This window comes from Ambystoma mexicanum, chromosome 4q (genome assembly GCF_040938575.1).
Source record: "Ambystoma mexicanum isolate Mex_15411 chromosome 4q, UKY_AmexF1_1, whole genome shotgun sequence".
NCBI classification, from domain to species: Eukaryota; Metazoa; Chordata; class Amphibia; order Caudata; family Ambystomatidae; genus Ambystoma; species Ambystoma mexicanum.
This window is the reverse complement of record NC_090928.1, coordinates 443,911,372-443,938,627: the sequence shown is the minus strand read 5'-3', so window position 1 is coordinate 443,938,627 and position 27,256 is coordinate 443,911,372. Positions and strand designations below refer to the sequence as shown.

The 27,256-nt window shown below is 45.6% G+C and overlaps 1 protein-coding gene across 4 annotated transcripts in view; it reads left to right on the top strand.

Annotated features, from left to right (window-relative positions):
• LOC138467775 (uncharacterized) overlaps positions 1-27,256 on the top strand; it is a 700,943-nt gene that overhangs the window by 95,270 nt on the left and 578,417 nt on the right. For all 4 annotated transcript variants that reach the window (XM_069608016.1, XM_069608015.1, XM_069608014.1 and 1 more), the window contains exon 2: positions 7,604-7,681. In XM_069608016.1, the coding sequence (XP_069464117.1) occupies positions 7,604-7,681 (78 nt within the window). The remainder of the gene's footprint in view (positions 1-7,603; positions 7,682-27,256) is intronic.

Sequence of the window (27,256 nt, the reverse complement as noted above, 5' to 3'; positions counted from 1 at the left end):
TAGAAGACTTTGGGAGAGAACCATTCTCAAGAGACCATTTCTTCAAGAGCATGTTGTAAATCCATTTCCCTTAGTTTAAGTTCTTGATGTTTGCTTTCAGTTTGGGCTTGGATTCTTTTGAATTCTAACTCAAGTCTCATCTTCTCAAGAGAGACAAACTCTGGACAAACATTGGACCTGGTAGGGCCCCTGTGGCAAAAGATGGAGGCCTAAGAGCAGGTAGAGGAAAAGTGAGGCCTACATCTTGAGACGCGTCTGCCTCATCTAACTCATCAATAACATTTGAGTTGGAAACATTATCATCATCATTTTCCACATTTACATCGGAAGTAGGTACAGTAGACCTATTTCTTTGACTTTGACATTCCAACAACTTTTCTATCAATTCATTCTTTTTGCCTTTAACAGTGAGGTTCCTAGCTTTACACATTTCTCTCAGCTGATCAACTGTTAAAATGACTAGGGTCTCCTGTCTGTATCCATATCAGGTATGATAAAACAATAGTTTTTCTAGTGCTGCTTAGCCTAGTGAGGGTTATTTGAACAAAGGTAAACGCAGCACTCTCAATGTAATAACTATACTGTATCCCACCGCTGCCACCAGTGTTAGGCAGAATTACATGCAGTACCCTTTGGGAACACTACACACAATTAAGACTACAGGTGTAAGCAGAATCTCACCTTTGGTACAAACCTGTACTACACAGTTATGTGGTAGCAGTGGCTGAGCAGCCAGAATTATCTGAAGAGGGATGTGAGCAGTACAAGATGTTACACAAAGGACTTGCAATCACAGTAGTTCAAACAAACACTATTCAAGGTTTCTTGGTAAAAGAATATACATGTATTCACAAAGGCAGTTGTAAAACATTCCACTAGTAAGAAACAGCTCAATATCACACTATATTACACTATAGCACACAACCAATACGTTTCTGAATAAGTTAGGCTCTCCTGAAGTGGGAGCAAAACGGCACTTCAGTAACTTTCAAAAGGGGTAGAAAGACAAAGGTTAAAATAATTAAAGCACAATTACTTTCATAGGCAGGGCAAATAGTTTCAGTTCACTACAACAGGCAATTCAATTCAATAGGCCTGGGCCAAAGTCAATGGTTCAGTGTCTTGGATAGGATAGCACAGTTCTGGTAGTAAACGGTTAAGTCTTTGCCAATGTTCTTAGAAGTAGTTTGCCAAAAAAAGAGTTATATGTTGGATTGGGATCGAACAAGATTCCAAAGTTGGGAAAGTTTCACAAACTTTCACCGCTGCAGAAAGGATTTCCACACCGCGTTTGCACAGTACCTTAAGTATGAGGCAAAGCTGTAGCTGAGGCAGTTGTTCCTGGCAGTTCCTGCAGATCTCGATGTTCCTGAGCATCAGTCATGGGGATAAGAAGGAGGATGTCGGGAGGTTCCTGCACTGCCCAGGTAAGAGGCCACAAGCTTGGCAAAGTATCGGTTTTAAGGTGTGAGTGCCTTAAAGTCCACAAACTGGCATCCGTCTCACTGGCTATCAAGTTTTCAACAGCATCCTGATGAAAATACGACCAGTACGGAGACGGTGTCCAGGTGGCTTACGAGTTGGTTGTTCCCACCAGCTCAAGGGAAGAAGTCGTACTTGAAGGAGCTTCTCTGTCGATGGAGTTTCTGGCAATTCGGACCTGCAGTAGGGCTTCACCGGGCAAACCAACGGTCGAGGAGATGCAGCAGTCGTCTTCCTTCAGCTCATCTTCGGTTCCTTCGTTCCAGTGGTCGACTCTGCCTTCCAAGTCCCAGAGACCTTCTTTTAAACAGTTTTCTCCCCTTCATTCCAGCCTAGCTGTCACTCACCCAGCAGGGTGGCTGTCCTTGCCGGACAGTCAGCCAGCCAATCACACCAGAGTGCATTCAGGTCACCTAGGAGACTAAGCACAGGGAGTTTTGGGCACCTCCCTCACATCCTGTCCACCCAGACACTTAGGTGCCAGTGGAGGGCTTCAGCACTGAAGCCCGCCAAAGGTCATCGAACAAAGGGACCAAACCTGGTTTGGCGCGCAGAGTTAAACAAAAGAAGGAACTTTCCTAAAAGAAACATGAAAAAAAATGACCGTAGTCTGATTTTACAGAGGGGTCATGGGCGCCATATTGAAAAACATGACTGACCTGATTTTTACCTACCAGTGTTCGTGGTCGGGAAAAATCATGGTAGTTCGTTCTAACAAGCATGTGTCAGTGGAGACTTTAACTGCAACTTTCTTGCCTCCTTCTACACCTTTGGCTGACTCACACTCTGACACAGTCCTTCCCAACCTTCATCTCCCAATCTCTAACACTCTGGATGTCCTTGCCCCTGTCATGAGGATCTGTTTGAAGCCTGCATCCAAGCGCATCTTTTGGTGCAATTCCGACCTTGCCAGCCTTAAACACAAGTGTAGGGTGGCTGAGAAGAAGTGGAGGGCATCAGGCTCATCCTCTGACAAACTGGCCTGCCCCCTACTCCAAAGGCAATACAGACTCTCTGTCCTTTCTAAGAAGAGAGCCTACATCCAAGCCTGCATCTCGGTGGCCTTTAACAACTCGGCCAAACCTTTCAAAATCTGCAAGGAGCTGACCAATCCTGCTGCAGTCTCCACCTCTTTGTTCCCTCCCAGGGGTCCCATGTGTTAATTTTCCCGCAAAAATATTGCCATACAAGAATGGCGCCCGTTTTTTGTGGCAATATTAACCCATGGTACCTGCAAGGGACACCCTGCAATCCCCATATTTATTTAAAGGGAGTGGGGGAGACACCCGCAACTCCCACTCCCCTTTAACCCCACAAATAATGTCACCTATGGCCTTTCCAGGCTACCATATATATGGTGACATTATTTGTGGGGATAATATTACCTGATACCCTCCCAGGCCCTTTGCACAGCTCTGGCATCTCATTTCACCACTAAAACCCAGGACATCCTGCCCACTCTCTCCTCTTCCTCTTTCTCTCCCACTGTCATTCGAGGCCACTCTACGGCTGCATCTCCTCTTCCTTTCCCCTCCTTCTCCCTGTTCACTCCCGACGATGTTTTGAGATAAGTCTGATCTAAGAAAGTCTCGTCAAAGCAGGTGCTCCCTTGCTACTCCAGAACATTGAGGATCACATCAACACCCTTGCTCAAGCCTTGGCCGATTTCTGCAATCACTCTTTTGCCACTGGAACCTTCCCCTCCCCCCTTAAGCACTCCCTTGTGAACCCCTCCTTAAAAAGCACTAGGCCGATCCTTCCTCTCCGGAAAACTATAACCCATCTCTATCACTCGTTTCCGGGGCACACTCTTGGAAAAGCTGGCCATCTCCCAGCTTAATCAACCTACTGAATATGTTGGTTGTCTCCATGACCTCCAGTCTGGCTTCAGAGCAGCCACAAGCATGGAAACTGCTCTCCTGAACACCTGTGAAGACTTGCTCTCTCATCTAGGTTTTAACCTTACTTCTGTCCTCATTCTTCTTGATCTGTCCTCTGCTTTTGACATGGTCAATCACTCCATCCTGCTCAACTGCCTCAGTGACAACCTGGGCATCTCTGGTCAGGCCCTAACCTGGTTGACCTCTTTTCTTACTGATCGACCCTCCCAGGTCCAACTTGGGTCTTTCCTCTCTTCTATCTCTCTCTCTACTTGTGGTGTTCCCCAGGGGACTAACTCACATCTCTACCTTATGTTCTAACTTTCAGTGTAATGCAGATGACACCCAACTCTCCTTTAGGCTCCCCTCAGCCTCTTCTGCTCCTTCTCTCATACCTGACTGTTCACAGTTCAGGAATGGTGTGCCTCCAACAATCTCTGCCTTGATGCCAGTAAGACTGAGATCCTCCTCATTGGGACACCTGCTTCCGCATTCCTTCTCTACCTCTGGCCACCCACCCTGGGCCCTCTACCTGCACCTTCCTGCGAGGCTAAGAACCTTGGTGTCATCTTCGACTCCACCTTCTCCTTCTCTCCTCACATCTCTGACATCTCTCAGAAGTCACACTATCAGCGGCACCTCCTCAGAGGTATTCTTCCATTTCTCCTTTCCCCCAGAGCCCTGGTTCTCTCTAGGGTGGACTACTACATCAGCCTCTTTCTAAATATGACTGCCTCTACTCCTTATCCCTTTAAAACAAATCCAGAACAGGACTGCAAGACTTGTCCTTGGCCTCAAGCCCAGGGATCGTACCTCTCCAGCCCTGAAATATCTGCACTGGCTCCCTGTGGCTGCAAGGATCAAGTTCAAGACCCTCTGCATCGTCCACAAGGCTTTCTGGGGCCCGGGACCACACTATATCCAATGTTCTGTCCCTAGGCATCTTCCTTCTCGAGCCCTCTGCTCATCCACCTCCAACTCTCTGAGTGTCGGACGCTCCTCCAGGCAGAGAGTATGAGATAGATCTCTGTCCTCGACTGGGGCCTCCCTCTGGAATAGCTTCCCTGCCTCTCCCAAACTTGAGAAGGACCACCTAAGGTTCCAGAAGCAACGCAAGACCTTCCCTTTTGCTTCTGCTTCTGCTTTCTCTCTCCCTCTCCCTTGCAGCACATACGCATTCCATTGCACTCTCCCCTCCCCTCCCTGGCACTTCTCCCCCTCACCCACACTTACGTGATCTGAATGACACAAGGCCTAGTAAAATCATTGTTTTCTGCTCCTTATCATATCATAAGATGAGGTGAGTGGACTCCACAGATGATCTCTTTAGAAAGGGAAGTCTCACAGCATCTTATTAATAAGTTGGAACAGCAATGGTGCTAGCCAGCATCACAGGTCACTGTCCTAGACAAAACGTTCAGAAGAAGCAATTGGAAGTACTCATGCTGAAAGAATAATAGCAGGGTCCAGCTGATAAAGAAAGCAATTTACAGCAGAAACATCCATGACGGACTACTGTGGGTAGTGGTGCTCCTACTTCTTGGATAAACAAATCCAGGATCTTCAGAAACCGCAGTGAATGAGGTTTGACTCATCCCACAGGACAAGGCTAGGTCTCACTTTCAGGTTTTCATAGGTTCAAGAGAAGCTGGAGTGGAGGATAAATCACTGTCCTTGGGTTAGTCCTTCCTGTGCTTCGCGATTGAATCCCAGCTTTTCACAATATAGTGGTGCGGGGTATTTTTTTGTATCCCTAAATCTGAGACTTTGCGGTGACCTCAACCTCCAATCAGACAAAGATGGAACATTCACATTTTAAACAGTCAGCCAGTCCGTACTAGTTGCCACATTACAAACCTTTTCAGGGATATGGATTCCAGAGGACTTTCAGACATCCATGGGCAGACAGTCTGGGTGAGTTTACTTGCCAAAAGGATACTAAGCGGCACCTTTAATTTGCCCCCATTGTGGTCATATGAGCTCTGCTGTAGACATACCCATTCCAGCATTCCCAATGGATCACTGGGAAAAATATTGTCAGGGCACTTCACTCTGGCCTTCTTCCCCCGCTCCCTCTTCTGAAGCCAGACACCTCAGAGTCATTTTTGACTCCTCTCTCTCCTTCCTCCCTCACACTCGGGACATTACCAAGAAGTCCCACTTTCAACTCTTCCTTCTCAAAGGAATTCTACCTTTTCTCACTTTCCCTAAGAGGCTCAATGTTAACCGGGCCCTGGTTCTCTCTAGGCTTGACTATTGCAATAGCCTCCTCCTGAATCTACCTTCTTCAACTCTGCAACCCCTCCAGCTAATCCAGAATAGGGCAGCAAGAATTATCTTTGGCCTCAAGCCCAGGGACCACCTCTCTACTCCTCTACAAAGTCTTCACTGGCTCCTGGTTGCTTCACAGATTAAATTCAAACCCTCTGTATCATCCAAAAGGCTGTCTGTGGCCGGTGACCACACTTTCTTCAACTCTTTCTTGCTAAATATTCCCCCTCTAGACCTCTGGGCTCCTCTGGCACCAATTACCTGTGTGTAAAGCGGTTCGCTAAACAGAGGGCAGGTGGTCGATCACTTTCCTCAGCTGTCTCTCTTCTTTGGAACATTCTCCCCCTCCCTTTTTGTCTTGAGCAGGACCTTCTTAAATTCGGGAAGGGCCAGGAGACCTTCTTCTTTACCTCTCCCTTCACTCCCTCTCATATCTGCTAATCTCACAGTCACTTGATTGGTGTCTTGGGCCCTTACGCATCCTCGGCCCTGACCTCCCACACCGTCTCTTCCCAGCTGCTGTCTATCCTCAGCACTTGCATAAGCTCACCCTCCACCCTTGGAGGCTTGCACTTACTTTACATTGCACTTCACCTGCTGCTCACCCACGAGCACCACAGCACCTATCCCATTCTCTCTCCCTTCTGCACTTGCACGTTCTGAACACTCACAAGACATAGTAGGTGTGTCTTCCCTTCCCCATTGTATCTTTATATTTATTATTTTTATTTATTGTAATGTATTATTGTACTTTGTAATTGTTTATCATCCCCTGTCGCCTCCCTGTTGCCCTGTGGACACTTTGAAACAGTAATTGTTTCCTGTAGAAGCGCCTAACAAGCAAGCAATGAATAAATAAATAAACCTCCCCAATAAATCCCACACGGGACTCACTGGGAAAAATTGGCCAAGGCATCAATGAAAAAAGCATAACGCTCAGGGAACTCACCAAAGTTGTCAAACGTGAACATTTCTACCCAATGGAACAAACATCATTTTGGTAAGCACTGTAATTGCTGACTCTATAAAAATGTACTCTATTTTTCAACTTTCTGTATACTAGAATGAAGCTGCAATTTCAATACTTTTTTTAATTAAAATGATTTAGTTTGTTACAAACTTTTCATTTCATTTTTAAAAACTCAGTGATACACAAAATTATAAAATATAACAGTTCAATTGAGAGCTAGAGAGAGTAGATAAAATAAAAAATAAAAAAAGGAATGTAGAGACAATTTTGGGCCTCATTACACGGACGGCGGTAAGGGTTAACGGTCACCGTTAATGGCAACGGTGACCGTTAACCCTTACCGCCGTACTACGAGGTCCCTTTGCGGGTTGGAGGATTTAACGCCTGCTTCTTGCAGGCGTTAAAATCCAACCCGCTAAGGGACCTCGGAGCTAATTACGGCACCGCAAAATTGCGGTGGCGTAATTAGCGCCTTCCCCAGTCCCATAGAGCCCTATGGGGCAGAAATGGGAATGGGGAAGGGCAATGGCGGAAAGGGGATTTACCGCCCCTCCAACCTTGGAATGGGGCGGTAAATCCCCTTTCCGCCAAGGCGGTGCCGGTATTTTACCGGCATGAGCCATGGCGCTAATAGCGCCATGGCTCACCGCCTACCGTGTAATGAGGCCCAATAAGAAGATCTCTTGTTAACACTTTCGGCATCAATTAGGCCAGTCGTCAGTATCTTCAATTTCAATACTTTTAAAACTAATGGCACAGGCATTGTAAACAATGTTCATACATATACAAAGATTATATTATTAATCTCTCACCAGGTATCAATATTGCAGCTGTAATGTTATGATTCAGAAGCATTTATGATAGTTCTGTGTGAGTACAATGTGAAGTACTAGGACGGATTCCATTCTGAATACCTCTCATGGCTATGTCCATATTTGCCATAAGTGATGTTTTGGATTTTCTGTAAATTAATTATTGAATCTGTTTAACTGCTCTACAGTGACATTGTGCCGAGTACCGCTGTTGATGTAAAAACAATGACAGGGGACGTCAGTGGAAAGGAAAAATCTGAGGAAAGGTAAGAATCAAATATCGAATTGTGATTTTCATCCTTTCAATTGGAATAGATGCCCAATAATGATGGAGCTCTCCTTTAATCAAGATATTACAATTTTCAAGTGGTGGCTTCAGGCATTTTTCTCTCTTCTGTCACCAAGTAGTTGGCGAGTCTGACCTTTTCTTCTTAATTGGTAGAGTGCAAATAAGAAAGAACTGCCAAAGAACTGCCAGACAGACTAACCAACAATAAGTAGTTAGTTACAAATGAATTAGGTTTTCATGCAAGCATTGTCTGAGGAGTACCCAGAAATCTATAACTATTTTATAGTACCTGCTCCCGCTATAAGCAAATAGCATTTTTCATAAACATCGTATTGAACAGACATCACCAGGGATGTAATCACGGGGGTGCACCTGAGATCTCCCCTGCTGCCCCTGTAGTCTCCATTGCTACCCTCACCCCACCTTTTTTTGTTTAAATGGAAGCTCCTTCAAGCCAACTCCATTTGGCTCTTTATTTCTGGAGTGGCTGGCTTTCTTGTTCTGGCCTCTTAAGAATAACAGGGAGGTTCCACAACTGTAACACTTTGAGCAGTGACCCTAAATTAGAAAGAGTAGGAATAACAAATTGTCTTTCTGGAATTCTATCCAAGAATTGCTAGACTCATTAAAGGTTTCTTTCAGGCACACTTCAGAGGGTGAGTCACTGATTTAGTCTGTTCGTAAACACATCAAATTGAAAATGCAGACGTACTAAAAGCATTTAGAGTAGACCAAGCATCCATTGCGGACTATGTATTTTGTTTTTTTACAAGTTGCAGTTATAGCATGTTTTTTTTCTGCTATTGTCGCTGCTGTTGCCTCGGTTACGATCATCATAAGACAATCCATCTCGGTTTCCTCGGTCACTTGACAAAATCCTTGTGCCTAAAAGCTTGTGCACAGTGTAGAAATGTTTGACAATAGCACATAAAGCGTCCCTTGATTTAATTGTTCCACAATTAATGCTTTGTTGTAATGTGTCTATCTTTGTTGAGGTAAGGAGTGCCCAGAGTACGGGATGCCGGATGCCGTGTGAGCACGTTGCTTTCCTGTGCTACTCTAAATACTTTAATACACAGTTATGAACCCTCTTAAAAGTATATATTTTGCCAACCTCTGATGCCTGAAAAGTAGATCCATGCAGGCCTAAAATGTGGCCAACTTTGCACCAAATGGCCTGCTGTTTAATGGTATCCACTCAGAGTGTAATTTGCTTTCTGACGTTCAGAACATTCAGACATGTAATTGCTCATTTTGCTATAGCATGTAAAATAGCTATGGCGGGTAAGATAGCTCAGTGGGTTGAGCCCTCGCTGCTGCGATATGTGTATGTGATCTGCAGTTTGTAGATTTGCATCCCAGCAAGGCAAACTAAGCCTTTCATCCTTCTGAGGTAGATACAGGATTACCAACACAGGTTGGGTGATATTGTATACATATTTGTTCGATATAAAGAGCGTAATTGTTATATAATAACACATCATTATCATTTGGCCTTGGACGTCTGCTTGCATTACCAGTAATTTGGTAATATTGATCTTTACACACTAATATTAACGATACATATTGTGATCCCTTCTTGTATGAAATGTAAGTCACATTACAGTGATATCGTAACCATATTTTTCGTAGTGTACAGGAACAATGCTATGTGATGCAATTTTCTGTGGAAAGGTTGTGTTCCATCCCTTCACGTGATATCACTTTGGGGTGGGGTCAAATGACATCACTTCCTGTGATGTCATCAGAGGTCAAGGGTTGTGTGATGTCACTTCAGCTACGCCTGGCATTTTGGTGAAATGACATCCCTGACATCTGCGCAGCATTATCTTTAGTAGTACGGTTAGCTTGAGTATTGTGTCATGGAATACACTGGGAAATGTGCAGTTATTCACAAATCTAGAGGTTGGTGCTTAAAAAAAGCCTGAAGTAATTTTACTTCAGGAAACATGATTGACTAAATGCCCCCGACTGGATGATTATTCTGTTTGCTTCCAGCATGAAGTAAAAGGTAGTAGAGGTCGACCCTCAAGAGGTTTATTGACCATTACAAACTCCTGCTGTGAAATTAGTTTGAATTGATGGTTTAATGTAATGCAGGGGGCTTTAGCCGTGGAGGTATCATTAGAATTACAACAGGAACGGAAAAATGCTTTTTATTAAAATATACTGGCAGACAATGAAGGCTGGCACCTTATCATGCACGTCTCCCAATAGACAGAATAACGGCCACATCCCACTAGGGAATGAAACAAGGAGAGTAATTGCAAGGGAACCAAAATTTATATAAATAAATAAATGCAAGCAAAGAACTCTGCTGCCGAGAGCGCTCAGCCAACAGATACACAGGCAGCAACTTAAGAGAGCACTAAGTGTCACAGTTGATGTCATACATAAAGTTCAGTCTAACAAACGTGGTTGGCTAGGCACATATACTAATCCCAGCTCCATAGGGGAGGCCTGAGTTCCATTGGCTGCAGTCTTGCCATCAGTCACAGTTCACGTGGTCAGCTGGGCTCATCATCGCAGGGTGAAGGTCAATGTAGGTTCACATAGATGATATACATTGTGGTGGTCGGTCAAAAGACCGAAAAAAAAATCTCGAAATACAATAATCTCGAATCCAAAATCCCGAAAAAAAAAAGTCGAATTTTTTATTTATTTAATTATATGCTTTTTTGGGGTCAGGTAAGTAAAAAAAATGGGTTAAAATAAAAAAAAAATAGAAAAAAGGGGGGTTGGGGGGGGAACCCCCCCATTTCGAACAAAAAACGTCATTAAAAAAAAATTCGACTTTTTTTTTTTCGAGATTTTGGATTCGAGATTATTGTATTCGGGATTTTTGTTTTCGGTTTTATGACTATAAACCATACATTGTATCTGACTAAAATAAATTGCAAAGATTGGCAGGCATAGAAGACTTGCATAAACCATTACACAAAAAGAGGAATCGTATGTAAAGAGAAAGGCAAATATATAGACATTCTAACCCATGTTTTTATGGGGGCATAGGGCAAGGGTCTTTATTTCAGGTGTCTTATCAGGAGGTTTTATCTGTAATGTATTATCCACGGGGCCTCACACTTTCAAACACACAGGAGATAGGTGTTGGTTTTAGAGACGAATATATGACCACTCGGAATTTGGTATCTGGTCGTCAATCTAGGGTGGTCCATGGTGGGGGGGAGCCTGGTAAGCCGATGCATTCAAAGAGGAACAGGGGGCATGGGGACAGTGGATTATGGCCTGGCATGGAGGGGGAGACAGGGCATGAGTCAGTCAACAGGGACGGATGGGGTGCTGGGGCTGGAGCAGGCCTTGGTCTCACATTCTGCGATGAGCACATTATGTCAGTGCTCATTACTTGTGAATTGCCACAATGACGGGCTGAGTTTCTGTGAGAACAGGATTCGTGCAGAACTTGCAAGGGGTGGAGGTGGTGGGGGCTAGCCGTGCACGGTGCTGGGAGTGGGAGAGCGTCAGAGAGGCATAGGCCTAGAAAAGATGGCATTTGGAAGGGCACAAATGGAGTCCAATCTATCAGCATTAGTTAAATTCCTACACACATATATCTATGATAGATGATGCAAATATGCACGGAAGGGGTGGAGGTGCCTCCCCCCTTGGTTCACACCTCATTTACCTGCTACGGGAATGGTGCAGGGGGGGCGGAGAATGCCGCCCCTCCCCCAACATTCCCCCCTTTTGTTATTTCTAATGTAACAAATACTTCCATTCCTTCTGCGTTCCTCTGCCACTCTTTCAGCCTCATCCTACGCTGCGGCACCCTTTATTGGTATCCATGCTCTGCACACATTTCTAAGGCTTTGCCCGCGTCGAGCATACTCTTCAGGAGTGCATGACATGTAAATACAATCCCCATCTACATCTAAATCCACTCACACCTCCCTGTGATTTTCCAGATCTTGTGGTTGTTTTGTAGTAGTGTGGTAGAGGTGGTCCACTATGTCCCCAGTGTTGTATATGGCCACCATGCAGAATTTGGGCTCATTGCTCTCCCCAGTTTGTACCTCTGCATCTTGAGTGTTGTAGGGCCCCTTGTCAGTCCTTTTCTGGCTGCCAATAGTCACCATCATCATTGCACTATTAGGAATGCTTTTGGCACAACACCTGATCCCTATGTGGCACACACACAAAAGATGAGCAGAAAGAAAATGATGATGGGGACCAGCATCTTCATCACCGTCCCAAGCCAAGATGGTACCCATTCGAATGCCGAGGCAAACCAGTCTGTTGGTTGCACACCACCTTCCTTCTTCATCCTTACTCCTAGCTCATGCACCACTTTTATAATGTGTGATTGTGTTCCATTTTCAGCGTCAGATGAAGGTATAAATGTGCAACATGCACTCCCGATTTTTCAGCAAACACTGCCTTCCATTGCTGTGAGTAGGTTGAGCACATATATATTTTGCATTGTCATTATTCTCAGTATTCTTAGTTCCACCTTGATGATGTAAACCCTTCTTCATTGTTGTTTGCTCGTTGTATGAGTTCCCAGTGCACGATCTGGAGCCAATTGGCAATTGCGCAGGCCTGGTTGTTGGGGTTCAGTGATGCGAAGAAGGTCTCAGCAGAGATGAATAATTTGTATTCTCCTGGAATCTGCGCCAAGACGTCGGAGGAGTCTTTGGAGATATAGTTGGATGCTCTCTTCTTTCTTGATACTTGCCCTTGGTGTTTGTCCTCTGTCAGCACAGTCACGAGGGGCAAAAGTCGTTCTGCCTGTTGGGGTGCTTGTGACACTCGGGTTGCACCCCTTCCTTTTTTATATGTTTCTCAGGGACCACCAGCAGTGCAGAGTGCAGCATTGCCAGGGCATTGTCACCCTCCCAGGACGGTGGGAGGTGCAAGTATGCCCGTTTGCCACATACCCTGTATTGGTCCATTAAAGCCGCAGTTCCTTTTTTCAGGTCAGCAATTACGAGAGCTCTCTTACAATGTGTTTTAGAGCCCATGGGTATATCTCCTTCTGCACGGAAGCAAAGTTCATATTTTTGTTCATGATGGATCTGGATTGGCTTTTCCAAGGCGGTGATTCAAGTTAGCTTAGAGACATGATCAGTCCAGATTTGTGCACACTTCTCATTCATCCACTTGAGTCTGTTATCTGACAAACCACGCAATCCTTCCGCCTTGCACATGAATATTAACTGCTGCCATTTTTTTTCTGTGAATTTTGTTCCTTGTATTGCCAGGAAGGGTTCTCTGAAACATTTTTCAGGTGGAGTTCCTTTTTTGCATATTCAGAAGTCATGTGGAAGAAGCTTCATGTATATCGTGTGTGCCTGGAAAGTGCCCTTTATCCTACATAGTGCAAGATGAATTAGACATTGTGCTTCCACAATAGGAGTTTCTTGAGGCACTAAAACCTTAGACATCCCTGACGCATGAGGTATCAGTGAGCAGACGTAACAACTATCATTTGTTGCTTTTCTCTCAGTGGTACTCATGTCTGAGTACCACTTGTTCTACTCCCCTGGGTGGCGGAGGTCTTCCATTTTATCCAGTCCCAACCCACTATATGCATCATATTTATATTGCTTAGTTTCCTTTTGTTTCTACTTTTTTGACGAAAAGTATTTTTCCAGCCTAACGACCTTTTACACAATTTATTTGTGGTGCATAATGTTTTTCGTGCACTGAATGACAGGGGGCGATACATTGGAAATATTGCTGTTTTTACATTCCCACTTGAGTCAGTGATTTGTTGTCAATAAGGAGTACTTAAGATCTCTCTTGAGGTAGCTGTGGGGAACATATCATACATTTGGGCCAGCAATGAGGTAGTTGTGCTGATTGGTTGTGAGGTAGGCTGGATTGGTGTAACACTCGATGTGCGCTCTAGGTCATTATTTCCAAAAAATGCATACATGCTATCGTTCCATGTCTTACTTTCCATTTCGGAGGTTACTTTTGTTATATTTTTAGTAGTATTGGGGAGCATTGTGTTATCCCATATTAGTTTGTTACCATCCCATAAGAGAAAAATGCATTTTTTAGATCCACCACTGTAAAGGAGGTGGCCTCTTTTGGAATACTGCACAAAATGGACGCCGGATTTGGAACAAGAGGACATTCTTTTTGAACAATAGCATTAAGGGGTCGGAGGTCCAGGATCATTCGCCACGCCCCTCTTGTTGCTTTTTTAATCGGATAAATCGCAGTATTACAAGGAGAGTTAGAGGGGACAATAATACCTTGTTGTAGTAAGGCATGTATTGTATCTGGTATCCCTTCCTCTGCTTCTCATGACAAGGGGTACTCTTTCACTCTTGGGAGGACGGCGCCTGGTTTTAGTTTTATTTTCACTGGGGTCACTTCTCTCAGTAACCCTACGTCATGGGGGTTTGTGGTCCACAAACATGACGGCACATGCTGTAGGTCTGTGTTGTAAAAGGATGGTGGCGCACTGACAGCGGCCATGAGGGTGCTTGCCACTTGTCGGTTCTATATCATATCACATGGCATACACATTTCCAGTATAATCTCCCCATCAGTGTTGTTGTCAGTGGACAGCTCTTTGTCCGTTAATTCTCTCAGAGGGATACTTGGGTCTATACATACTGTACTCCACTCGCACCCGTGCGTATCTAATCCTATTGCCACAATGCGTTTTGCTGATACCTACACTCCCTGTAAGTCGAACGAAATCACTGTGTCCAGTACTATTTCAGGTGTGGCCACATGGTGAAAAATAAAATCAGAAGGTACCTTCCACTCTTTTCACGTTAACTGTGGCACTGCTCGAGCCAACACGTCTATCCCATAAATCAACATGTCAGCATTTGTGGGTATTACTTTCGCTGTGGTCACATCTGCCAGTGTCTATATGAGCAACATAGCTCGAAGTGCACACATCCCTGGGGTGGAACATACTATCCCTCTCTCTGTAAACTCGATGGTCATGTTAAGCTTGCTCAGTAGGTCTCGACCCAGTAAGTTTATGGGAGACTCCTCATGATACAGGTGGGGAGCGCGTAACTTTTTACCCACTATTTGGACATCCAATTCTTCTGTATATGGAACCGTGACCACTGCCCCAGAGAAACCTTGCGTCTCGAGATTTTTGCCAGACAGCAGAAAGTTGCCTTCACATAAACATTATTTTTCCGCCCCTGAGTCCACCATAAAGATGAACTGTTTATTTCCTATGTCCACCCCCGCCAGCGGTTCCTCATCTGGTCGTACGGTAGTTGATAGTACGGGACATGCAAGAGCTCTCTGTGGGCTGTCCTAGTTGGGGTTGGTGTCTGTCCCAGGGCAAGCAAAAAGGTTGTCACTAAGCACGCTCGTTCCCCGGAATAGAGAAGGTGCGCCATTAGCGCAAGTAGCAAATCTGTTTGTATACTTGTGTGCCACTTGACTCTGCTGTGTTGGATGGCTTTGCATGCAGTGTGGGGGGTGTGTGAATGAACTGAACCCTGGTGGGGGCCTGGTATCGGGCTGTCCGTCACTTTTGTAATTTCCTATAGGTAGACCATAAGGGCTGCCCGGGTATGGGTGTCCATACTGTTGTTCATGACCATGTCTTTGATTATTCTGATAATTCCCCATGCGCCTACTCTGACATTCCCTTGCAAAATGTCCCCACCTTCCACATGACCAACACTGTCCCAGAGCACCACCCTCCCGATCCTTGTCCACCATAACCTCCTCCTCGTTGCCCTCTGTACCCACCACTTCCTCTAGCGGGCTTTCCTTGCCACTGAGGTCCCGTGTAATGTTCCTCTCTGCCCCACTCTTCTTGTCCATTGTCTGCCCATGTTGCAGCCATTCTAGCTTGTATCACTACGGGCACCTCCCTCTCTTCCCCTTGCTGTTCTGTGGGCGGCGCTGCATTTACTGACGCAACCTTCACCAACTTGCTCTGTACCAACTTCACCTCCTCTGCTAACCTCCTCTGTGCGGTTTCTTTCTCCCTTTCTTTGATCCTCCTGCAATGGAGCACTATGATGCTTTGTATTTCTGGCCAACCCTTGGCTTCAATCCCAGCTATTTTATCTAGGGCCTTCTGTACTTCCTTCGGGAGGCCTCTTTTGATAATGAAGGAAAAGGTGGACTGATCCAAGCTATGCCCGTCTCTGCCCACCACATCTCCTGCACCCGAAGAATGAACTGAGCAGTATCTTCCTCGTCCCCCATAGTGCATTGCATTATTGAGTGTAGGCCAGGGGTATCTGGGAAGGTTCTCCGCAGGGCATCCCACACTTGTGCACATACATTATTAAAGGACACACCGTCATGTATATAATTTCCCAGAGAAACTCCCGGGAACCCTGCCTTCAACCACACTGAGTCTGCTTGATCACCCACCGCTGTCACTAGAAGACTCTTAACATCTCCAATTGCTAATGGGACCCCTGCCGTATTCTTTTCGAATACGTATATTCATTTTCCTGAGCCCCCAGAAAGTGGTGAGAGGGCCTTGAGGAGATTGTTTTTATCCATCAATGCCCATGATATATAATGGGGCCTTCCCACTCCCTTATGAATGAGTGGCATTTGTAATTTTGACCTTACCTTTTCCTTACTTGTTTTTATTGCTATCCTGCCAAGTTTGTTCCTTAACCTTCTCTCCCATGCTGCTTCTTCTGTCACCTGTGGGGTAGCCCAGTGTACTTGCGGTAATGGCATCCCTCCCGCAACCCCTCCTTCATCCTCATCCAAACCACTCCAACATTCTTCATTCCTCTCCAAAGCCACAGAATCATAACTCATGCTGTCTGCCTCATCTTCTCTTTCTACTCGTAACGTTTTAATTGGTGTACTGTCTATCCTAAAGAGAAAGTCCCTGGATTTCCACTTATCTTCTGTTAATAGGGTCATGCTTTCTCCCGGGGGTGGCACAGGTGGTTGCGCTTCCCCTGACATTGGTAATGGTCGCATAATGCTTGCAATCAGGCCAATTCTACTTGGGTGGATGTCTCTACTCTTTCTAAATCTCTATTTGTTGGCCCTGCAGAGGCAGGAGTTATTAGTTGACCATATGTAGGGGGCGGGGTCATTGCCGGGGTGGTTGGTGCACTTCCCCCCGGCACATACACTGGGTCCGTGTAACCCTCTGCCGGTCGCGTTAACAACGGATATAACCTTTTGGGCTTTTTATTCTCCTTCTCCCCCTCTGTTACGCTCACCTGGTCTCTGCGGAGGCGTTGGGGCACGGTTGCAGCCCTCCCTGAACTTGAATCACCCCTTCAGGCCTCTCCCTCAGTAGAAAAGCTGTGAGCGGTGGTACGTGGTGATACTGCTCCTGCGTGGAGATAAGAGTGTGTGAGCGCGCCAATCTGTGATTGTTGAACCTCTCGAACCCTTCACCCCAAAGTATGGTTTTTGTGAGCATACGCCGGCCCATAAAGCTCACCTGTGAATAATGGAAGATAAGGTCTCCGTTCTGCTACTTCTGGCTGGGGCACGTCGAATGGGATCTAGTTCCTTCACCGATCCCTGATAAGGATTAGTCCAGCCCAGCTGCGACTATGCTTCTCCTTATGATTGGTAAGTCTTTCTTGAGCTCTTGTGATGCTGTTCGTTCTGTTTAATGTCTTTATGTGTTGCTCCTATTTATGCCCGCAATAATGTCTCTCTTCTGTTTTCTTCCCTTAGATGGAAATGCAGCCTCAATGCAGCTGTGAGACGCGAGACGCGGCTGGATGGAAGATGGATGCTACCGCAATGTTCGACAGCAGGTAATTAATGGTTTAAGGAAAAGCGCGAAGTATGGCGGAGCGCAACCTTAAACTGACTGTTTTTTCGATGGCTAACCTTGTCTTCTGTTTTTCCTTGCAGGCGCTGCTGTCGACGATGGAGCGTGACGTGCTGCGGTGCCAAGATGAACATTTCGGAGTTCCAGAAAGTGTAAAGATCAATACTTGGTTCGCCGAAGAGATGTACAGGTAAGAACAGCTTCCCCCAGTTGGCAAGTATGCTGGTAGGAAGCAGGGTGTCCAGGAAGCAGGATCTTCAAAGGTAAGTCTGACCTCAGGTGACGATGAGCGTTACGCTGCTTTCAAGTGCAGAATAACGCGAAACGTCTGTCTTGAGGATCGGGGCAGCTTATATAGCTTAGATCGTGTGCACGCCCATTACGACCGGCTTACCAGCCACACCCTGCCACTCCTAGAGAGTGAGCACGTGCAAAGGCAATGCATTAGCAGCCACACCCAAGAATACACTTGGAGCTGCTTAATGGATGGAATGTTCAAGGTTAATGCATCCTGCTTAATGGATGGAATGTTCAAGGTTAATGCATCTGAAGTGCTATGTCCATAATAAAAGCTTTTTGGTGTTAAATGGATGTTCTTGTTTACTTTTATTCATGAGACTGGTGCCAAAGGTGCCAGGACAGTGTCAACCTAGGTTTCCTGTGCATGCATCCCCTGCATGCCTGTGCCCCTGACTTCATGACCATGACATCCTCTACCTTTTCCCCTGTTGTGCCCCCATTGTTAGCTTTACTTTGCACGACAGGTGCTTCCTCAAACATTTTCCACAGGTCTAATACTTCCCTCCTGTTTTGCAGCTTCTTCCCCTTGTATTTAGCCTTTAAGTGGGTAGCAACATGATCAAGTATACCCTTATTAAAGGACCTCTCTTCTGGCCAGTCTCAGGTAGTTCCCTCCCCCTTCAACTCTGTCACCCACTCAATGTGATATTTTCCTATCTTCTCCTGGTACAAGGGAAGGTTTTTACAAATATGGGACAAGGGAGTCTCTATCCCCATGGTAGGACAAGTACTTCCTTTTCACTCCCTTCTGATATGTTCTTCTATTCCGAGGGCAATATTGGGGGTACATATAGAAGTTACCTCACCCCTCTTTAGTCCTGTTTTCTTTGTTACACACATATTACATAAACCATAGAACATATAAACAAAACACAACCAATACATTTTTCAACAATACAAAACATAAAATGAAAAATCCACCCCTTTTTCCATTACCAACAATCCCTTTACCTCCTTTCACACTTTCTTCATTCATATCACCATTGCCCCTGCTGGGCCTTCCTCCACAATACTAGAAAATACTAAATAAAATAATATCCTAAAACAACAACTCCTTTTTACTATCGAGCCTACTCCTTATATGAGGCTCCTACTTTATTCTCTTTTTCTCATTTAATTTCCACACTGGTCGAGACAGTGCACTCCAGCGCCGGTTTCTACCCCTTTTCAGAGCTAGGTTCCCGTATCTCCTCTTCTCTTCAATTTATATCTCCATATAAAAAAAAATGGCCATAAAAGGAAAATACAAATTCTAATCCACCCATCTCAGTCACTCACACTTTACCCATGCATGTTCTTTTCCCTTATTACTATATCCCCTCTCTCCCCATATTTGTTTCTCTCTTGCAATTAGTACTCACATGCCGCTGTTCTTCCAAGAGCCTCACTTCACAGTGTATCCCGAGGGGGCGTCCCCGTGGCGGGCCTTGGCCAGCTCCAGCGAGCAGTTGGGTATATGCAAAGCGGGTACCCACAAGACCTGCTCAGGAGCGCACGCTTTTGTAGAACTCTGCCAAACGTAGGTAGCAATGGCTCTCCATGGGTAGCCCCGGATCTCGCCGTAGATACAGAAGTATCTCCAGGACTATCACGAATAAGGGGTCACCAAATGAAGGCCGGCACCTTATCATGCAAGAGTCCCAATAGACAGAATAAAGGACACATCCCACTAGGGCATGAAACAAGGTGAGTAATTGTAAGGGAACCAAAATTTATATAAGTAAATAAATGCAAGCAAAGAACTCTGCTGCCCGAGAGCGCTCTGTCAACAGATACACGGGCAGCACCTTAAGAGAGCACTAAGCATCACAGATGATGTCATACATACAGTTCAGTCTGACAAACGTGGTTGGCTAGGCATATATACTAATCCCAGCTACATAGGGGATGCCAGAGTTCCATTGGTTGCAGTCTTGCCATCAGTCTCAGTGCACGTGGTCAGCTGGGCTCATCATCGCAGGCTGAAGGTTGATTGAGGTTCACATCAATGATATACTTTGTATCTTACGAAACTAAACAGCAAAGATTGGCAGGCTTAGAATAATGACTTGCAAAAACCATTACACAAAAAGAGGGATCATTTGTAAAGATAAAGGCAAATATATAGACATTCTAACCCATGTTTTTATGGGGGCATAGGGCAAGGGTCTTTCTTTCAGGTGTCGTATCAGGAGTTTGATCTGTGATTTATTATCCATGGGGCCTCACAATTTTAAACACACAGGGGATAGGTGTTGGTTTTAGAGAAGGATATATGACCACTCAGACTTTGGTATCTGGTGGGAAATCTAGGGTGGTCCTTGTGGAGGGCCTGTTAAGCAGATGCATTCAAAGAGGAATAGAGGGCACGTGGCCAGTGGATTATGGCCTGGCAGGGAGGGGGGAGACAGGGCATGAGTCGGTCAACAGTGACGGATGGGGCGCTGAGGCTGGAGCAGGCCTTGGTCTCATAGTCAGTGCTCGATACTTGCGAATTGCAACAATGGTGGGCTGAGTTTCAGGACTTGTACGGAGCTTGCAAGGGGTGGAGGTGGCAGGGGCTAGCTGAGTGTGGTGCTGGGATTGGAAGAGCTGACAATCCGGCAGAGAGGCACAGGCCTAGAAAAGATGGCGTTTGGAAGGGCACAAAATGGAGTCCAATCTACCAGCATTAGTTACATTCGACACACATATATCTATGATAATGATGTGAATATGCACGGAAGTGGTGGAAGTGCCTCCCCCCTTGGTTCCCACCTCATTTACCTGCAGCGGGAATGGTGCAGGGGGGGCGGAGAATGCTGCCCCCCCCAACAAAGGGTATCTGTAACCTTGAAACATTTTTGGATAAACTCACTGAATTTATCATGAAATGGCGTGCCATGACAGACAAAGGTTCCATTTTAATTGCAGGGAATCTTAATTCCATGTGTCATACAGTGCGGGATAATCTTGTTAACTTGGACTACTTGTCCCCTGTTGATATACAGTCAAATGTTTTTGTGGCTTAAAATGGACTTATGCTTTTTAGCTGTTGGTTTACAAATGTTGAATAGTGCTATATTGAGGGACATTCCGGAATAGTGAATCTGTATTATATTATATTTTCAATGATTACTTTTGATACAGAACCTGCACATATTTAAAGGTGGAAAAAACAACGTGGAGTGATCACAGTGTGTTGGTTGGAGTATTTGCTATTAAAATGGGGCAAATAATTGTGGGAGGCCCTACCAATTTCATTATTAATCCAGGCAACAATAGGGTTGTCTGGACTGTTGATGCACTGAATCGTTTCGATAAGCAAATGGAAAGTATCATGCAGTGAACCACTTATGAATGGAAGTTCTGAACTTTTAATTTAGACAATTATGTGATCTTTATGATGGATAGCATAAATGAGGCCTTTGTGAAGAAAGATATCTTGTTGCACACTTCTGACTCGGTTAAAAAACATACTCATGTTTTTGATGATATAGTAGTTGAAATAAAGTGAATTGTGATCCACCATATGGGAAATTATGAAGTTAGATCTGGAATCAGATTTTAGAGTTTTTCAAAACAAATTCAAAATTAATTGGTATTGAGCACCAGTTACCACAATTTAATCCTCTGGTGGGTCATTTTTTGTTTTGACAAATTGTTGTGGCACTTGTGCCACAAAATGCCGAAACCATTGTTACAGAAGAGGGAGCGGAAAGGGGGGATCTGAGAATATCTGGTTGGCATAGCAAATGGCGATGCCACGGCATAAAAATGCCAAATCACTAATGTTTCTTTTTCCAAACTCCTCCGCAGTACTATGCAATGAGAAGTTCCCTAATAATATTTGCACCAATCAGCAGCTTTGTAAGAAGCAAGTCAGGAGCACGGCTTTCCATTTCCCCACCATGTAGTGATTTGTAAAATTGCATTATTGGGTTATTGTATGCTATTCCCCCCTCCACTCACACACTCTTGGGCTATTTCAAACTCAATTGAGCTACAAAAACCTCTTTTGGTGGAGAATTGCAGATATGGGTTTGCTTTTGATCTACTTTTGGCAGCAGACCTTTTTGTTTAGTCCTCCCGAGGATGCCTCTCAGCCAACACCCACCCACCCTACATCCCCTGTCTCTACCCCCAGGCCCACTCTCTCTACCCACATCTACTGCACTCCAACTCACTTTATTGGCACCCTCCCCACCCTAACATGTGCACTGGTTGGGCTATAAGTCATCACAGGCTGCTCTGCTCTTCGTGTTTTCTGACCACAATCAAGTACCACCGGCCATCCACCCCAGCCCACACCACACCCAACCCCACTCTCTCTACCCTCTCTAACCTATCATTCTCTCTACTAACTAACTCTCTCTATCCACACACCCCACACCCACTGTCTCTATTATTATTATTATTTATTATTATTTATTCACATTTGTTAAGCGCACAGCTGCCTGTGAGCATTGTGGCGCTGGTTACAGTAGATGTTCATATCTTAGTTACAGTGGTCATGTAAGCACATACAGGCATGATGCGCACTGGAGTCCGTAGGCATAGTGGCTCCGGTTACAGTAGAAGTTCATGTCTTAGTTACAGTATTCATGTAAGCACTTCTAACAAGAGGTGACCTTGTGGTGCTTGAGCAACGAGAGCGGTGTACAGAACTGTGAGCAGATACATACAGTGAGCAGATACATACATGCATACAGTGAGGTGGCAGCTAATTGAAGAGAGTCGTTTTTAGCTTATTGCGGAATGCCTGGAGGGAGGTTTCAGCTCTGAGAGACGTGGGTAGCGTGTTCCAGAGCTTGGGTGCCAGATGGGGGAATCCAACTCCTCCTGCCTTGACCCTGGTAATTCGTGGTACTGTGAGTTGGTTGTGTACTCTGATCTCATGGGTCTAGTGGATTGTGTTCTAACTAGTGTGTCTGCTAAGTAGGAGGGTGCAGTTAGGTTGATGCATTTGTGTGCGGTGGGGAGAATCTTAAAAGTGATTTGCTCTTTGACTGGTAGCCAGTGAGCATTTTTTCTTGCTTGACAGATGTGTTCTCTTTTAGGAATACTGAGAGCTGCTCTGAGGGTGCTGTTTTGAGTGGTTTGGAGTCTGGCAAGGTTTTTTTTAAGTACCCGCTAGGAGGGAATTGCAATAGTCCAGTTTGGCTCTCGCAATGGAGAGTCAGTTCCCTTTTGTTAGAAGCGGCTTTATGGTATTAATCAATTTGGTACTCAGGGCGGAGGCCGATACAATGGCGCTAACTTGTTTATCCATAGATAGTTTAGCATCAATGTGGACTCTGAGCGTTTTGACTGTGGATAGGACTGGGATTACACAGTTGTCAATGCATAAATTTTGAGAAGTCGGACCTAGTTTGGCTAGCGTGGGTTTTTGACCGAGGATGAGGATTTCAATTTTATCCCCGTTTAGGCATAATCCATTAGTGGCCATCCAGGCTTGGATTGTGGAGTAAATTTGTTGAAGGGTAGCAGCGTCTTGGAGATAGCTCCCGGTGAGGGGGAGGAGCACCTGGGTATCATCAGCATAGTTTGTGTATGTGATCCCAAGTGCATCCAGCTTATCAAAGAGTGGCTTTGTAAATAGATTGTAAAGTGTTGGTGCAGTACAAGATCCCTGTGGCACACCACAGTGTATGACAGTGGGTTCAGCATTAGCTATGTTGGAGAACACTTTCCTAGCTCTGTCTTCTAGGAAGGAAGTGATCCATGTTGCTGCGTGCTTGGAGAAGTGCGCTGCATTCGTGAGGTGGTTGGTGAGGGTGTTATGGTCTACGAGATCAAACGCTGTTGAGAGATCTAAGAGCAGGAGTAAGGCAGGCTTACCCTTGTCGAGGATGGAGGTGATTTGGTTTTTCAGATTTAGTAAGGCGGTTTCCGTTCCGTGTCCTTTGCAGAACCCTGATTGTCTCTTCCCAAGGATAGAGTAGGTTTCGAGGTGCAGTTGGAATTGCCTGTGGTCTGTAATTCTTAGGTTGAGAGGGGTCTAGAGTGGGGTTTTTTAGGAGTGGACGAACCCAAGCCTCTTTGAGGCAGTTGGGGACTATACCTGTTTTAATGATTTTGGGGGGGCATACATCGCCCTTGCATAGTGATGGTTTGAGATGTTTTAGTATGTCTAAAACATCGACCTCTGATATTTCAAAGAAGGAGAATTTAGGAGGGTTGTTACCTGTGCGATTGTGTTGAGTTTGCTTCTGGTGCTTCTGTTTGGGTAAGGCTTCGTAGTGGTCAGAGATTTTGTTTTGGAGGAGATCAATTTTTTTAGCATGGCAGCTTGTATGCTGGAGCACCAGGCTTCATCTATAACGATTTTGTCCGTGCAGGTGGGAGGTATTGTTAATGCTTTAAAGATAGTAAAGAGTTCTTTAGATTGTGAGTTGACTGAGGAAATTCTGTTGTTGTAGGATTCTGATTTGGCTTTGGATATGGAGTCTTTGTATTTTTTTGCGATGGTTCGATAGATATCCTTGGTGGTGTCACATGGTTTGGCCTGCCAGGTTTTTAGCGCTTGTCGTTTGGACTTGCGCAGATTCAGGAGCTCTTCTGTGAACCATGAATTGGAGTGGAAAGATTTTTTTTCTTTTTTGTTTTCTAATGGGGCGACTATGTTGATGGCGCTAGTCAGTGTGTCTTTGAATAATTCTGCTAGTATGACTGGGTCAGGTGAGAATGGTGGCACTAGGCATTTGAGATTGTGATAGGCACTGATGTTCTCTGCAGTGAGTTTTTTTGTGCTTCTGGCTAGTTATGGGGATGGTAAATTGTAGGCAGTTGTGGTCTGTCCATGGGAGGGCTGTATTGGCCACACCCCACTTTCTTTACCCCCACTCTCTCTACCCTGACTCACCCCTCACGCTCTTTAACCCCACTCACCCGTATGCTCTGTACATCCACCCATGTCCCCACTCTCTCTACCTCCCCATCCATGCCCCTACTTTCTCTACCTCCCCTGCTCATGCCCCACTCTCTCTAGCCCTCCCCCTCGCCCTACATACACAGACTCTCTTTACCCCACCCATCCCCCACTCTCTCTACATACCCACCCTCTTTCTACCCCCACCTGTCCCCACTCTCTCTACATACCCACCATCTCTACCCCAACCCACCATACCCAGATGTTCTGTTAAGCCCCCACCCAGCCCCCCTTCACCCATTCTCTCTACCCCACCCCACATCTCTCTACCCCAAATCCACTCTCTCTAAAATGCCCCCACTCTCACTAATCCCACTCACCAACCCTACCTCCAATCACCCCTTCTACCCCTTCGACCCTACCCTCACCTCTACTCTCTACCCCACCCACCCTACCCGCACTCTACACCCAACCATTCACCTGCCCCCACTCTATCTACCTCGTCCACCTTAGCCCCACTCTATCTCTACCATCACTTCTCCACCCCCTCAACCTAACCTACACTCTCTATCCCACCACCACTCCCTTGACCCTACCCCACTCTCTCCACCCCACCCCCACTGTCTCTACCCTACCGCTACACTTTCTACCCCCACTCAACCACCCTACCCACACTCTCTCTACCGCAGCCACCCACTCCACAAACCATTTACCGCCACCTACCCATAATACCCCTACACATGCTAGCCTCACCCAACCACCCTACTCCCACTCTCTCCCACCCCCTCTCTCTCTACCCCACCCACCCTACCCCCAATCGCTCTACTTTCACCTACCCACCTTACCACCACTCTCTCTACCCCCACCCACCCTACACCCACTCTTCCTACTCCCACTCAGCATACCAACACTCTCCCTCCCCCAACCCTTGCACCCTATCCCCACCCTCCCCACTCGATTCACCCACCCTACTTCCACTCTTGCCACACCCACGGTCCAAGCCTACCACCACTCTACCTACCCCAACCAACCCGAACTCTCCCTACCTCACCCCGGCTCTCGGTACCCTCAACCTTCCTACCCCCTTTCACCCACCATGCCCCCACCCACCCTAACCCATTCTCTCTACCACTACTCACCCATCCTACCCTTGCATCTCTCTCTACACCCAGCCTACTGCATCTTTCTCTAACACCACCCACTCAACCTTCTCCCACTCTCTATACACATTCCCACTCTCTCTACCACTACCCGCACCCTACCCATCCCCACTCTCTCTACCACAAACCCACCACACCATACTCCCACACTCTCAAGCAGCATCAACCCAACTCCCACCTACCCTACTACCACCCTCTCTACACCCACGCTCTCTACCCCCACCAATACTGCCCCCACTCTGTCTACCCCCACACCACACCCCCACTATGTCTATCCTCACCCACCACACCCACTCTGTCTACTACTACCTTCTCTACCCAATCCCACTCTCTGTACCCTACCCCCGGTCTCACTACTCTTTACCTGCTGTCTTTAACACCATTCTATTGGTCCCTGATCCAACAGTGGACAAATCATTTCCCCCTTCCTCTGTAGCCTTTCGAAATGCGATTGCTTGGCAAGGGTTCTGGGGAACTGGCCTTGGTGGAGGTTTGGAAGTTCTTACATGAGGGAGAAAAGTATGTACACAGTGTTTTCTTGCGTATCGATCTTTTCTTAATCTCGGACCGATTTATCCCCTATGCGGCCGATGCAAGTATAGGGCAAAAGATATTCAGGGACCATGCTACAATCAACGCCTTTTTTTTTTTACAAACATCTAGGAGCACACCTTGTGATTCTAGTCACTTCTTTACATTTTTTGATAGGTAATAGGGTGCAGGGGAGATAAACCAACCCTTACCAAAGGTGGTACACACAATGAAACAGCAGATGTCCACACCGTTGCGGAACTCTCCCGTCCCTTGCACAACCAAACGTTCAATATTAACTGAATCTATTACAATAACAACACAAAATACATGATCTATAGTAAAATAGATCTACTGTCTCTGTACAATTATTTTCATGTCAACATTCCTGGATCATATTGTGCACATGAAATTCATTCACTTTTTAACAAACAAATTAAATAAATCAAAAAGTAAATAATCACACTTTGTTTTACTTTTGTCTCTCTAGATTGTATGGTCAAAACACCAGCACAATTATTGCCAATAAAATCATAAACAATTTTTCATATTGATGGATTCGTAGTATTTCTAGTGTCACAATCCCTTAATTGTTTGCTTTACGCGTTTTGGGAAATCATTCCCTTCCTCAGGAGCACATTACTTAGTAAACTGTTGGTCTTTTTCTTAACTGTATGTTATCTGTATGTTATCTGGATGATACTATCTTGCAAATATTTTTGTTTCTGGATTTCTTTGATGAACCAAGGTTCATCCTGTGTGGGGTAGCTGAAGTCCACCATTCAGGTGTAGTGATGGTAAGAGAATCGTCCCCTCAATTTCCATAACACATCTTATATCTTCTTGCATAATATGTGCCCTTAATATGTTGGTGGTGTGTTTTCACCACAATCCTTCTTTCTTTATCCTTGCCTTTTCTGTGTTCAGATGTCACCGATTGTCGGCTCACTATTCCTTCAGGCCCTTTCTGCCATCCTGCAACACCACCCTCACTGCCTTTATGAG